This window comes from Leopardus geoffroyi, chromosome C1 (assembly GCF_018350155.1).
Source record: "Leopardus geoffroyi isolate Oge1 chromosome C1, O.geoffroyi_Oge1_pat1.0, whole genome shotgun sequence".
Classification (NCBI taxonomy): Eukaryota; Metazoa; Chordata; class Mammalia; order Carnivora; family Felidae; genus Leopardus; species Leopardus geoffroyi.
Window position 1 is genome coordinate 29,287,395 of NC_059328.1, and position 13,688 is coordinate 29,301,082.

Consider the following 13,688-nt stretch of genomic DNA (forward strand, 5'->3'; position numbering starts at 1 on the left):
AGCCTGCGTCTATATAAATTCCAAATTCTAGGCCCTTCCCACTTTACCACACAGGCTTCTTTGCTGCCCCCACCCCATCCATAGTGCCCAGGACAGTGGTAAGAAGACAGAAGTATGGAGGGGGAAAAATGACTGATGGCGCTTTTAAAAAAGCTACCCTTCCTTCCCTGGCAAAAAGAGATCTTTGCTTTATGACTGACAAAGTGTTGAATGTCTAAGTGATGAAAGTCAATTCAAGGTGTAGTGATTTTAACAGGAGGGTTGCACTAACAATTAAATAATAGCATTTAAATGCCAAGCACATCACTTTAATGGTGCCGGAAATTTGTTTACCACAAATAAGAACATCAAACAGAGAAGCAGCTGTTATTAAGCACATGCTCATTTTTCAATCCCTTCACCTGCTGTGAAAACGCAGTTATACGTTCATGTCCCTGTCCCTTCAACCCCAGCTGTACTTGCTCGAGACGTAGAGGCAACCGAGAAGAGAGGCACTCACCCTACACAGTACACATCTGGGGCCTCAGTGCCATGGCTTAGCCAGGGCCGGAGGCATTCTTTGGGGGACTGGCCATTCACATTGTACGTTCCCACAAAAAACCTGTCAACAAAGAGAACTGATGAGTCACTTGGGAGGACTATGGACGTGACAGGGGAAAGCATCCTATGCTGACTCTGCCCAGTTTCAGTCTCTTTGGGGTGGAATTCGAAGACAAGAAATGTCACATCTAACTTAGACCAACGACTGTGGCACCAAAGGGTGACTTTGGTGCTTTCATGAGGACTTCAAACAGGACAGGCCTACTCTGAACATTCCTGTTTAGCTTTGAAACACATTAGAGAGCCATAATCCACAAAACGATTCTTCATCCTGTGTATGCTAGGGAACTGGGGGCGGGGGGGGGGGGGTGGCGGGGAGAAGTACCTTGTGACTTTCAGAAGGAAAGCAACAGCAGTGTTCACAATAAGTGACTCTTTATATACCTGGAAGCAATGTGACCTTGTGTTTATAGTCCCAGTGCACGGATTTAAAAAGATCTAGCAGAATCCTGCAACCCCTACTCATTTCACTTCCAGTAATCTTGTCTAAAAAGATTACCAAACACTAACTTCAATTCACTAACTTCAACTTAAAGGACTTTCTTCAGGGCCACCCGGATGGCTCAGTCAGTTAAGTGTCTGACTTCGGCTCAGGTCATGATCTTGTGCTTTGTGAGTTGGAGCCCTACACGGGGCTCTCTGCTTTCAGCGCAGAGCCTGCTTTGGACCCTCTGTCTCCCTCTCTCTCTCTCTCTGTCCCTCCCTCGCACACAGGCTCTCTCTCTCTCAAAAACAAATAAACATATAAACAAAGAAAGGACTGTCTTCAATGCATACATGCTTTCGCTCTCTCAAAACTAAATAAATAGACACTCGAAGGCCTGGAATGACCAAGAGATACGCAAATTTCAGGATATCATTCCTTGTTCTGGCCCCTATGTCTCTTCAAACATTGCTGTAACGATTTGCAAGCTGTGTCACTTCCGCTCTACCACACCTACCACCATGCCTGGCCAGAAAAGGCACAAGAATAAATGCCTACTAGTGAAGAGCGAAAGGAAATGATCATTTCGAAAATGATGGGAGAGACTCCGCAGAAGGATTTGCTTCCAAATCCAGGATACGGGGGGTTGGGGGGAAGTGCTTACATTCCAGAGAGCTGAGAGATCACCTTGCTTTGAAAACAGTCCACCCAGTTAGCTACCTGAAGTTCTGGATATAGGTATAATCCTCTTCTCTCTGCACCAGATGTGATTTCACTATTGTATCTCGCAGTCCGAACTTCTGAATTGATAAAATATGAGCCTTGTCTGATACTGTGATAGTGGAGGAGCGAACCATGTTAATGATGTCAGACTTGGATTTATTCTGTCTAGAAAAACAAAGAAACAGAAATTTATCATATTCTGATGAGTCTCCCCATGACAAAATACATGAACATAAAGCTAGAAGTTTCCAAAGTTAAATGCATTTACTAAGACAACACTATTTCTATGTGAAATTAAATAAACTTACATGTTGTCAACTATATAGCACATTGGTCCAGAGATTTTCTGATAGAGATCTCAGATCGGGGGGGACCTTGAAGACATACTGATCTAATCCCTTCCTTTTTCAAATAAGATAAATGAGACCTAGCATCATCAATGGTCCACCCAGTTGGATGGTCGCAGAGTATGGATTAGAACCCAGATTTGACGGTGCTCTTTCTAGACCCTAATGCTTCATGTAAAGAAACTATAAAACTATCCAGATCCTTTGACTTGACAATTCTGTATCTCTATTCCACAGGAATAATCAGAAATAAGAGGAGAACAAGAAAATCTGTATTTCATTTTTATTTGTGCAGTTTTAACAGTCATACTAAAAATTATTCAAATGCCAACATTTAAAGTTAAGCAAAATAGAGGCGCCTGGGTGGCTCAGTCAGTTGAGCATCTGACTTCAGCTCAGGTCATGATCTCACAGTTCGTGAGTTCGAGCCCCATGTCAGACTCTAAGCTGTCAGCACAGAGCCCGGAGCCTACTTTGGACTCTGTGTCTCCTCTCTCTGCCCCTCCCCCGCTTGCTCACGCTGTCTCTCTCTCTCTCTCTCTCAAAAATAAACAAACATCGGGGCGCCTGGGTGGCGCAGTCGGTTAAGCGTCCGACTTCAGCCAGGTCACGATCTCGCGGTCCGTGAGTTCGAGCCCCACGTCGGGCTCTGGGCTGATGGCTCAGAGCCTGGAGCCTGTTTCTGATTCTGTGTTTCCCTCCCTCTCTGCCCCTCCCCCGTTCATGCTCTGTCTCTCTCTGTCCCAAAAAAATAAATAAACGTTGAAAAATAAATAAATAAATAAACAAACATCAAAAAAATTTTTAAGTTAAGCAAAATTTAAAATTTGATACATTTATCTAACGTAATCCTAATAACAGCACAGAAACTTTTGCTAATGATTACTTAATGAATTAAGATATACGAAGCACCCACAACAACTTCTGACACTGAATAAATAGCTACAAGTATCTGGTATTGTATCAAGTACATACTAATTATAAGTGAGCTGAGAATGACAGATCTACCTATCATTTAAAATTCAGGGATTCCAGGAGTGCCTGCTGGCTCAGTCAGTGGAGTGCACCACTCTTGATCTTGGAGTCGTGAGTTCAAGCCCCACGTTGGGTATAGAGATTACTTAAAAAAAATAAATAAAACTCAAACAAAAATAAATAAAGTTCAGGGATTGTTGGCTACTGCTTCAGTGCATAATTAAAATACTGACCAAAACAAGTTTTTAATCTATCTTGACCAGATGAGATTCCGGCTACAATCAGTAGGGGGCACTGGTGTACAGGCTAAATATAATAGCATGTCAGAAAAAAAGAAGAGAACATAAAAGCGGAAAAAAGTATCTTCAGAGTCCGGAAACTCCTAAAAGAATGGGAAGGAGAAATAAAAACGTTTCTAATCTTCTACATTTCTAAGGTAGGGTTATACTGCCACTTTCAAACTCTAGATGGGCTACTTGCTAGGTCTGGATCTTGGGTACATTCTTATAAAGTCTCTTCTTCACCTGTTTCTGTAGCTGTAAAACAGAGAAAATAATGGAACCTATGTCTTAGGTTAAAATAAGATAATCCAGGTAAAAGCACAGTGCGGGCCTTACGCAGTAAATGCTCAGGAAGTGTCCAACATCTCTTAAGCCAGCCACCTTGGGACAACTTACATCATGCACAGTAATGGTCTCAGTTCTATAATGAGGAAAATTGTGGCCCTAAGAGACACAAATGAAGGGAGAGTGCATTACCTTGTGAGCAAGTTGTCTGCTGTATCCTGACCCCAAGAGCTTTGGTCCACAAGCATGCCTTTCCCATCTGACCTTGAATCATCAAAGTCAAAAACACCTAAAGGGAGGGGGAGGGAATGAAAACACACTTACATATACTTTAATATACAGACCCGCCACTTCTCAAATTGTAGTCTAGGAATCACTGGTTGTCCACATACTTCTTGAAAGCACAGGAAAGGTCTGTGCTGGTGTCTGAGTGAAGCTCCCAGAGCACAGAGGGAGGGAGAAAAAACAAGCATTTCATCCAGAGATCTTTACTTCTGAAAACATAAATATCCCACTGGTCTGACTCCCTTTTCCTAGAGACAAGAGTGCATTACAAAAAGAATAAAACTTTGAAATCTGCAGACCTAAGCTCCATCACCAGCTCTACTATTTACTGACCTCTCGACTTTGGGCAAGGCTTCAATCTCTCTTAATGTCAGTGACTTGACCTACCCTGCCCTTCTCACAGGTTTACTGTAGGGATCAAATAGTTGACATGTAAGAACTTTGGAAGCCACACAGCATATTATGAAATATAAGATAGTTTCATTTACTCCATTTACTCCAAGTGGAACTTCAAGGAGGAAAGAGGCAAGGGTCAGAGATCTAACACTGGAAAGGGTCTAAGTGCTCTAGAGAATGGGAAGCACTTGTCATTGTTAACAAATTGCCTCAAAACCAAACAGCAAACCAAGGACTTTCAATAAATAAATACTTTGACACGGTTGTTAAACCAAGATAAACCTGAAAAGGAAAATTAATCTGCCAACAGTTTCTTGGCTCCGTAAAAGCCCAATCTGTGGGATGCCTGTGTGGCTCAGTCGGTTAAGTGTCAAGACTCTTGATCTCAGCTCAGGTGTTGTTCTCAGGGTCGTGAGTTTAAGCCCCAGGCTGGGCTCCACACTGGGTGTGGAGCCTACTTAGAAAATAAATAACAAGCCAAATCTCTTGTCAACAGAAAACAGCAATGGAGAAGCCACGGAAAGATGCTGCTTCAACACACAAGTTACCAGGAGCACTGGAGGGATGAAACATCACGAAAGAATTTTGCTCTGAAGACTATTACTAAACATGGATTACTAAACATGGATTTTCAACCATGCATTCACAGGAACCAGAAAAAAACAAACTTCAGAGTCGAAAACACACACATACACACACGTACAATTTGAAACATGAAAATAATTACATTTCAGTACCTCCAATCAATTCCTAAGGCCTTTCAATTTTGCCTCCTAAAGGCCTCTCAAATCAATATATTCCAATGTCACCCTACTAGCTCGATGTCACCAGCATCTCCCTGGAATGACTTCAAAAACCTGATTAATAGTCTCCTGGCCTCCTTTCTCACCCCTCCATCTCTGACCCAAACTCTACACTGTGGCAAGAGGATTTTTTTTTTTTTTTTTTTAAAGGAAGGCTAATCACATCACTTAAAATCTTTTAAAAGCTTCCCATTGGATAAACCCAACCCTCCCAATATGGCTGCCAAGTCTCCTTCTGGTCTGATTCCTGCCCACCTGTCCACCTGCATCTTTCACCACAGTCCTCTGGCTCCCCGCCCTGGACTGCCACAGTCTAAGTATATTAAAGTTACTGCAGTTATACCATGATCCCATCAGAAACCCACTTCCTTCTTCCTCATTCTGCTTTACACGGCTTACTCCTACCCATCCTGGGGCCAGGGACTGGCAAACTTTTCTGCAAAGGGCAGAGTGTAAATGGCCGAGGATCTGCAGGCTGTAGTCTCCATCACAACTATTCGACCCTGCTGGCATAAGGTAAAAGGATCTATAAGCAGGGCTTTGTTCCAATAAAACTTTATTTATAGACATCGAAATCTGAGGATTATATAATTTTTAAATGTCACAAAAAATTATTCTCTTCTAATTCTTTTCAGACATTTAAAACTATAAAAACTATTCTTAGCTCACAGGCTGTACAAAGCAGGCAGTGAGCTGGATTAGGCCCATGGCCTGTACTTAGCCAAGCCCTGCTATGGACTACATCTCCAAGGTCACTTTTTTTTTTTTTTTTTTTTTTAACGTTTATTATTGAGAGACAGAGAGAGACAGAGAGTGAGCAGGGGAAGGGCAGAGAGAGAGGGAGCCGAGGTCACTTCTTCTAAGATGCCACCATCTCTGACTCCTAGATAAGGTCAGATGCCCTTCCACTGGTGTTCCCACAGCTCCCCGTACGTCTTTCATTATAGCCTAAATTGCTGTGTATTATAACTGTTTCTCCCCCTGGTTAGACTGTGAGCTTACTGGGGACACAACTATGTCTGATTTATTCATCATTGCATCCCCATCATCCAGCATACCAGCCAGCACACAAGCAGTTCAATCACTCAACAATTCAAAAGAAAATACTGGGTGAATATGGATCCCTTATGTGTCTTATATAAATATGTAACATCCAAGCTCAAGTCTGTAGTGTTCTTTTGGAATGTTTCGGGTCATCTTCCCATTGTGTTCGGCATACAACAAAAGTAAGAAAGGAAACTACAACAGGTTGTTTCTAGACTTCTATGACCCCATGGTTAGCTAGTTATCTCTGAGACCCAAATCCCCCACTGTATCCTACCTCTCTTGCTTTACTCTCATTGAACTCTAAAGCTTGGACAGCCAAGGTACTTGACTTAGTGAATGGCATACAGGGACACCTATTAGAATGGTTGAAAACCAAAAAGCTGACTCTACCAATTGCTGGCAAGGATGTGGAGCAAGAGGAACTCTCATGCACTGGTTGTGGGAATGGAAAAAGGTACAGCCACTCTGCAAGCAGCTTGGTCGTTTCTTACAAGGCTAAACATAGCCTCAACCATATGATCCAGCAATCCCACTCCTAGATACTTATGATTTGAAGTTTTATGTCCATATAAAAACCTGCACATAAATGTTTATGGAAGCTTTATTCATACTCATCAAAAGCTGAAAGCAACCAAGATGTCCTTCAATAGGTGACTGGATAAACAAACCATGGTACTCGTATAATGAAATATTATTCGGCAATGAAAAATAAGGGATCACCAAATCACCAAAAGACATGAATGAATCTTAAACACATATTGCTAAGTGAAAGAAGCCATTCTGAAAAGGTTACACACTGTAGGATTCCACTTATATCACACCACAGTTAAGGCAAAACTCTAGAGATGGTAAATAGATCAGTGGTCGCCAAGTGTTCAGTGGGTGCATAAGGATTAAGTGAGGGAAGCACAGGGGACTTTTTGGGTCAGTGAAACTATTCTGTAAGAAACTGTGATGATGGATACATGACACTATCTATAGGCTTCAAAACTCATAGAACTATAGCACAAAGAGTGAACTTTAATGTATGCAAATTTAAAAAATCATTTTGGAGGTCAGGGGATCCTGGAGTAAAATACGGGAAATGACAAAGTAACTATATTACAAATGTATGAACAGCCTCAATGAAGAGGACAGAAAAAAGTGCTGACCTAAGTAACTTTGGAAATTAGTGGAACCTGTAAGACTATAAAGGCAAAATGAACTGTATGCAAGCACTATACTCTAGCTGAAATGCTGTTTCCCACGGGGATATGGGTTAACAATTGTGAAGTCACTATACCTGGATCCTGGAACTTAACACTAAAGAAGACAGACAGAGGAGGGGTGCCTGGGTGGCTTAGTTGGTTGAGCATCCAACTCTTGATTTTGGCTCAGGTCATGATCTCACAGTTTGTGGGTTTAAGCCCCGCCATGCTGACACTGCAGGGCCTGCTTGGGAATTTCTCTCTCTCTCTCTCTCTCTCTCTCTCTCTCTCTCTCTGTCTCAAAATAAATAAATAAACTTAAAAAAGAAGAAAAAAAAGAAAGAAAGAAGACGGGTAGTGGATTGCAGGGGTTGGGTGTCTCATTGTAGGGGTAAAGAGGTTCCAGATAAACCTGGAAGGGGAAGAGACTAGAATGATCCATGTGGTACTGGATTAGAGCTGGAGATATCAGCATGAGTTCATGTTTACCTAACATACATCCATATGGTTACACGCAGAAATACAGAGGCACACACGTGTAAGTATACACACATACATTTCCTTGCTCCGTCAGCTAAGAGGGCCTAGAAGCAAGGACCCACCAGTAGCAAGGACCACTCTTTAATACCCAGATCCTGGTTTCTAATACCATTTATTCACCAATAAAAGGAACCAAGGCTCCTTGAGATATGGTTATCTTAGGTCTGGGGTAGGAAATATACAAGATGGAGCATTTTGTAGTGCCAGAAAACAAGAAAGCACTCAAAAAACAAAACAAAACAAAACAAAACAAAACAAAACAAAACAAAACAAAACAAAACAAAACAAAATAGGAGCACCTGGGTGGCTCAGTGAGTTAAGCGTCTGACTTTGGCACAGGTCATGATCTCACAGTTCATGGGTTCGAGCCCCACGTCGGCTCTCTGTCAGTGGGGAGCCTGCTTCGTAACCTCTGTCTCTCTCCTTCCCTCCCTCTCTCTCTCTCAAAAAAAAAAATAAATAAATAAACATTTAAAAAATTAAATTAAATTAAATTAAATTAAAACACCCACAATGAGGGGAGTATGTCAAATGAACACAGGAGCCAACTGAAAGAGCTCCAATGGTCACAGCTGGAACAGTGTGAGCAACAATACTGGATTATAATTCAAAGTATAAAAGAAACAGACATCAGTCCATAGCGCTACAAATAACTGAATAAAAAAATAAGTGGAGAGTAAAAGACAAATCTGCTCTGAAGAGTTTCAAATACTGTAGGTGAACACTCTACCTTCAAGGAGGCAGAGCATGACTCCCCAAGGCTCCCCCTGAAACTGCTGTGTTAAGGTTACTGATACGCTTCATTCATGTCGCCAAATCCAGTGGTCAGTTCCTCGGTTTTCAGCTAAGCTCACTTCAACCTCTCTTCGGCAGCACTTGATAGAAACCACTCCTTCCACCCCCCCCCCCCCACTTCTTTACTTTCTGAAGGCTCCTCTTTTCTCCATGCACCCCACCCCCACCCCCAGGAATGAATCCAGGCTAGGTCCTGGCATGACTGCTTCTCCAGCTACACTCTTTCCCAGCTAGGTGATCTCAGTTTCAGAGTCTTATTTTTTATTTGAAGGTTATTTATTATTTATTTTGAGAGAGAGAGAAAGAGAAAGAGAGAGAGAGAGAGAGAGAGAGAGAGAAAATCCCAAGCAGGCTCCACACTGACAATGCAGAGCCTGATGTGGGAACCCACAAGCCATGAAATCATGAGCCGAAGTCGGACACTTAATGGACTGAGCCACCCAGGTGCCTCTCAGTCTGTTTTAAAAACCACCTACATGCTGACCACTCCCAAATTTCCATGCTCCAACCTAGATCTTTCAGCAGAGCTCTAGCTCCTTACCTAACCTGGCCTTCACACCTCTCTGGCCTCATCCACTGTGCTCTACGTCACCTGGTCTGCTCTGGCTCCATTTCCTTTTCTGCTGTTCCTAGAACATGTCAGGCTCATTCCCAACTCGGCGACTTTGATCTTGCTGGTCCCTCTGCCTGGAATGCTTTTCCTTCAGATCTCCACATTACTCACTCCATTTCATTCTGGCCTCTGCTCAGACATCAGGAGGCTGATGCTCTCTCTACCACCCTACCACCCACATCACTCTATCCCCTTTCTCCAGAACTTCCTAAACTTCCTCTGTTCACAGCACCCTTCCTGTGATTTTTTTCAAAGAGCCTCTAGGCCAAAAGATATACCTAATAGAGCTGTTCAAGTAGTTAGGGCCAAATAAATTACTAAGTATTTAAGGCCTAACAACTTAAGTAGCAGTTTGAAAACGAATACACATAAATAGAAGGAAAAAATACTATTTGTTTCATTTTAAATAACCACAATTACCTACTAACGAGATGTGTGTGCCTATTGGGTACGTACAACCTCTCAAACTTTGGAATCCGATTGGACACCACGTACAACGTGCCACACTGATTTTTGCATGGTAATTTTTTTTAAGTTTATTTATTTTAAGAGAGAGAGAGAGAGAGAGAGAGAGAGAGAGAATAGGGGAGGGGCAGAGAGAGAATCCCAAGCAGACTCTGCACTGACAGTGCAGAGCCCAACTCACTCATGAACCATGAAATCATGACCCGAACTGAAGTTGGATGGTCAACTGGCCCTTGTATTTTTTGTTTTGGTGTGGGGCTTGAACTCGTAAGATTGTGACCTGAGCCGAAATCGAGAGTCGGTCACTTAACCACCTGAGCCCCCCAGGCCCCTACTTGCTTTTGATGACAGCAACCACCAAAAACCCAGCTTCACCTTCCTTTTTAAAAAAAAAAAAAAAATTTTTTAACGTTTTATTTTATTTTTGGGACAGAGAGAGACAGAGCATGAACGGGGGAGGGGCAGAGAGAGAGGGAGACACAGAATCGGAAGCAGGCTCCAGGCTCTGAGCCGTCAGCCCAGAGCCTGACGTGGGGCTCGAACTCACGGACCGCGAGATCGTGACCTGAGCCGAAGTCGGACACTTAACCAACTGAGCCACCCAGGCGCCCCATCACCTTCCTTTTGATACAATGTCTTCAGAAGGAATGCGGCACCATCTAATGTTGAAACTGTAAACTACCTGGAGCTAGAACAGACCTCAAGTATCTATGTGCTGACTTTCAAACTTTTACAAGTCCCACAGTGTCCCTGTGAATTCACCACAGAGCCCCAGATACCTCAGCACACAGTCTGGGAACCACAATCTTGTGAAATTTTTCCCTTTAGTACCAATACCATTTGACATTATATCTTGTGAGTATTCATCAGTTTATCGGAGGCTATCCCCACTAAAACGTAAGCTCTGCAAGACAGGGGCTTTGTCTTTATGCGATTTCCTGGGGACCTGGAACAGCACCTGCAGCAGAGTGGGTACTCGATGTGTTAAATGCATGCAAGTATCCGGAAACTTAAGCTGAAGCCTAGCTGTACCATTATCTTCCTGTGTGACAAGCTCCCTCTTCTCTTTGGGTCTTAGTTTCTTCACTTATAAAGCAGGCACTTCAATATAAATATCTTTATACTTTACAATGAGCAAAGGCAAATTAAGGAATATGGGTTAGAGCTCTGCTTCTGCATGTCAGTGCTAAGGACTCAGGATCTTGTTTTGGGGCTTCCTAGTAGAGGCTTCGTAAGTTCCTAGGAAGGGCCAGACTGGAAGAACATCTCCTGGGGACAGGTGGTTCGTCCCTATGGATTCAGCTTCTGTCCATGAGTGGGCAGTGTACTGGAAAATCGTCCTGCAGGCCTACATCACCATGTCTGCCGCAGGAACGAGCCCAGCGACGACCAGAACATCTTCATTCTTCACTCTACGCGTGGAAAGTTTAAGGCGTGACCTGGGGGATTTCCAGCCACAGAACAGTCTTCTCGGGATCTCTTCTCCCCTGGGTCTAGCACGGCGGCTGGCTATCAGCAGCTCTTTACCAAATTTACCATCACCCAGCCCCCTGGCTCCCTCTCAACCACAGCTTCCTGTTTCTTCCTCCTCTTCTGCTTCCCTACTCCCACTCTGCCCTTTTTCCAACCTCAGACCTCCAATCCTTTGTCACCTAATCTAACAGATGACATCTGGGTTTTCCCTTTCTTCCCATGTTCATTCACTAAGTCCTATAAATCCTCTCTCCTAAATATTTTTATACCTGACCCTCTTCCCTATCCCTACTGTCATGCCCGAGATTAGGCCCTTACAATTTCTGGAAAGCACATTCAATGATTTCCCTGCCTCCATCACCACCCCCTCTCCAGTCCATTCTGCCACCATCTAGAAGAAAACATAAATCTGAGGTCATTGCTGTGCCTTAAATCCCATAATAACTTCTTTTTCTTTTTTAAGCTTATTTATTTGGAGAGAGAGAGCGTGCATGCGTGAGCCGGAGAGAAGAGAGAGAGAGGGAGAGACAGAATCCCAAGCAGTTACTTGGGGCTCAAACCCACGAACTGTGAGATCATGATCTGAGCTAAAATCAAGAGTCTTATGCTCAACCAACTGAGCCACTAAGGCACCCCTCCCACAATAATTTCTATCAACTATCGAATCAACCCCAAACCTATGAGTATTATACACAAGGACCTTTGTAATTCACCCAGACCCCCTTTCCAGCCCCATCTCCCACCACCCCCATCCAGTCACACCAAAACGATTTCTCTCTTTATTATTATTTTTATTATTTTTAATGTTTATTTATTTCTGAAGAGAGAGAGAAACAGAGCGCAAGAAGGGGAGGGGTAGAGAGAGAGAGAGACACACAGAATCTGAAGCAGGCTCCAGGCTCTGAGCTGTCAGCACAGAGCCTGATGTGGGGCTCGAATTCACCAACCCTGAGATCGTGACCTGAGCCGAAGTCGAACACTTAACTCACCGAGCCATGCAGGTGCCCCACGATTTCTCTTTAGATGCTGTCTCCTAACCCCACCCCTGATCCTAACCAGTCCTCAATCCCACCTTCGTGTGGTAGACATCATCCTTTCAGGCTCTGCTCAGTGTTCACCCCCTTCAAAAGGTCTTCTACTGGTCCTCTCCTTGTATTTTCATACAGCTAGTGCTTGCCTCAATCAAGGTATTTATCATAATAGAACCGCCACTGTGTTTACCTCTTTTTGTCTTACCTCTTTAGCTAGACCACAAGCTCCTTGGGAGCAGGGGCTGATGTTTTTTCCTCCGTGGACCTGGGCTTACCACAATTTATGGAACATATTAGGCAGTGAGCAAACACACAGTGAACAAAGAGCCACAAGGCAGAGATCGAGCTCACTGTCTTTTCTGGGTGCTTACTTGATGACCACCTTTCACACCTACAACTGAAACCATTTTCCTGTAAGAGGCTACCTAGTAAGTAGGTCAACCATGGTAACAGCTTGGTCTGGATGTATAGAACTGCTGAAGCGTTTTGCTTTTCCTGCAAATCCTGTGCATTGCACTGTATAGTTTACAGGACCAAAGCCCTTCTCCCATGCCTGGCTAAACAGACAACACTGCCCCTGGAGGCTCCTTCCTTAGCTCAAGCAGCAGTAGTGCCTAACACGGATCCACGATTCTGATCTCGTACACTTTTACACTTGGGGCCAAGCGTACTTTGGAATTCAGAATTTGGGGGATCTTAAAAAGCTAATATGTGACCTATGCTGTATATAATACAACACCCCCCAGCAGAGTCTGAGGCAACACTGAGGAATCAAACACTTTGATATTTCCACAGTGCGACGTAGGAGTAGTGAAGTGTGGGGGGATAAATAAAGCCTATAAATAGTCTCATGTCAGTTCAAGCGAGTCTTGCTGCCAAAGTGGGCTTGGGCCAAACTTATAGAATTTTTTTTTTTTAGTCTTTGGAGCTGTTAGGACTTCAGAACTGCTAATAAGGGATTGAAGGCGGTAGTTGAGAGCATGGTCTGCTGTTATCTACACACATCAAAAAGGACTAGAGTGTGTGTCTATGTCCATCTATAACACAAGCTTATAAATATATCGATAAATTTTACAGACACATACGTACACATATGTATCCTGGAAGGGTAGAAACCAAAATGTCAACAGAAATCATTTCTCAACGGTAGGACCTCTTTTGCTTTTTGCTTATAGGCACTTTCAAAAGCAGCTACAATGTGTATTTTATTGTTTGCACATTTATCACGGGTTTTGAAATCAAAGACCCAGGTTCCAATTTTGACCCTGCCACTCATTAGTTGTTTGACCTTGAGCAAGTTACCCAATTTCTCTAGCTTTGGCCTCTTCCGCCGATCAGAGACAACAGTGTATTTGCTGTACGTGACTGCTGTCTTCTCTCCCTGTGGCTAACTGGAGGCTCTCCCTCACTTCAAGGCC

At 43.3% G+C, this 13,688-nt stretch overlaps 1 protein-coding gene across 1 annotated transcript in view; it reads right to left on the reverse strand.

The window, feature by feature from the left end:
• INPP5B (inositol polyphosphate-5-phosphatase B) overlaps positions 1–13,688 on the reverse strand; it is a 47,452-nt gene that overhangs the window by 17,107 nt on the left and 16,657 nt on the right. The window contains 3 exon segments of the mRNA XM_045476789.1: positions 500–601; positions 1,745–1,912; positions 3,828–3,924. Of these exon segments, the coding sequence (XP_045332745.1) occupies positions 500–601; positions 1,745–1,912; positions 3,828–3,924 (367 nt within the window).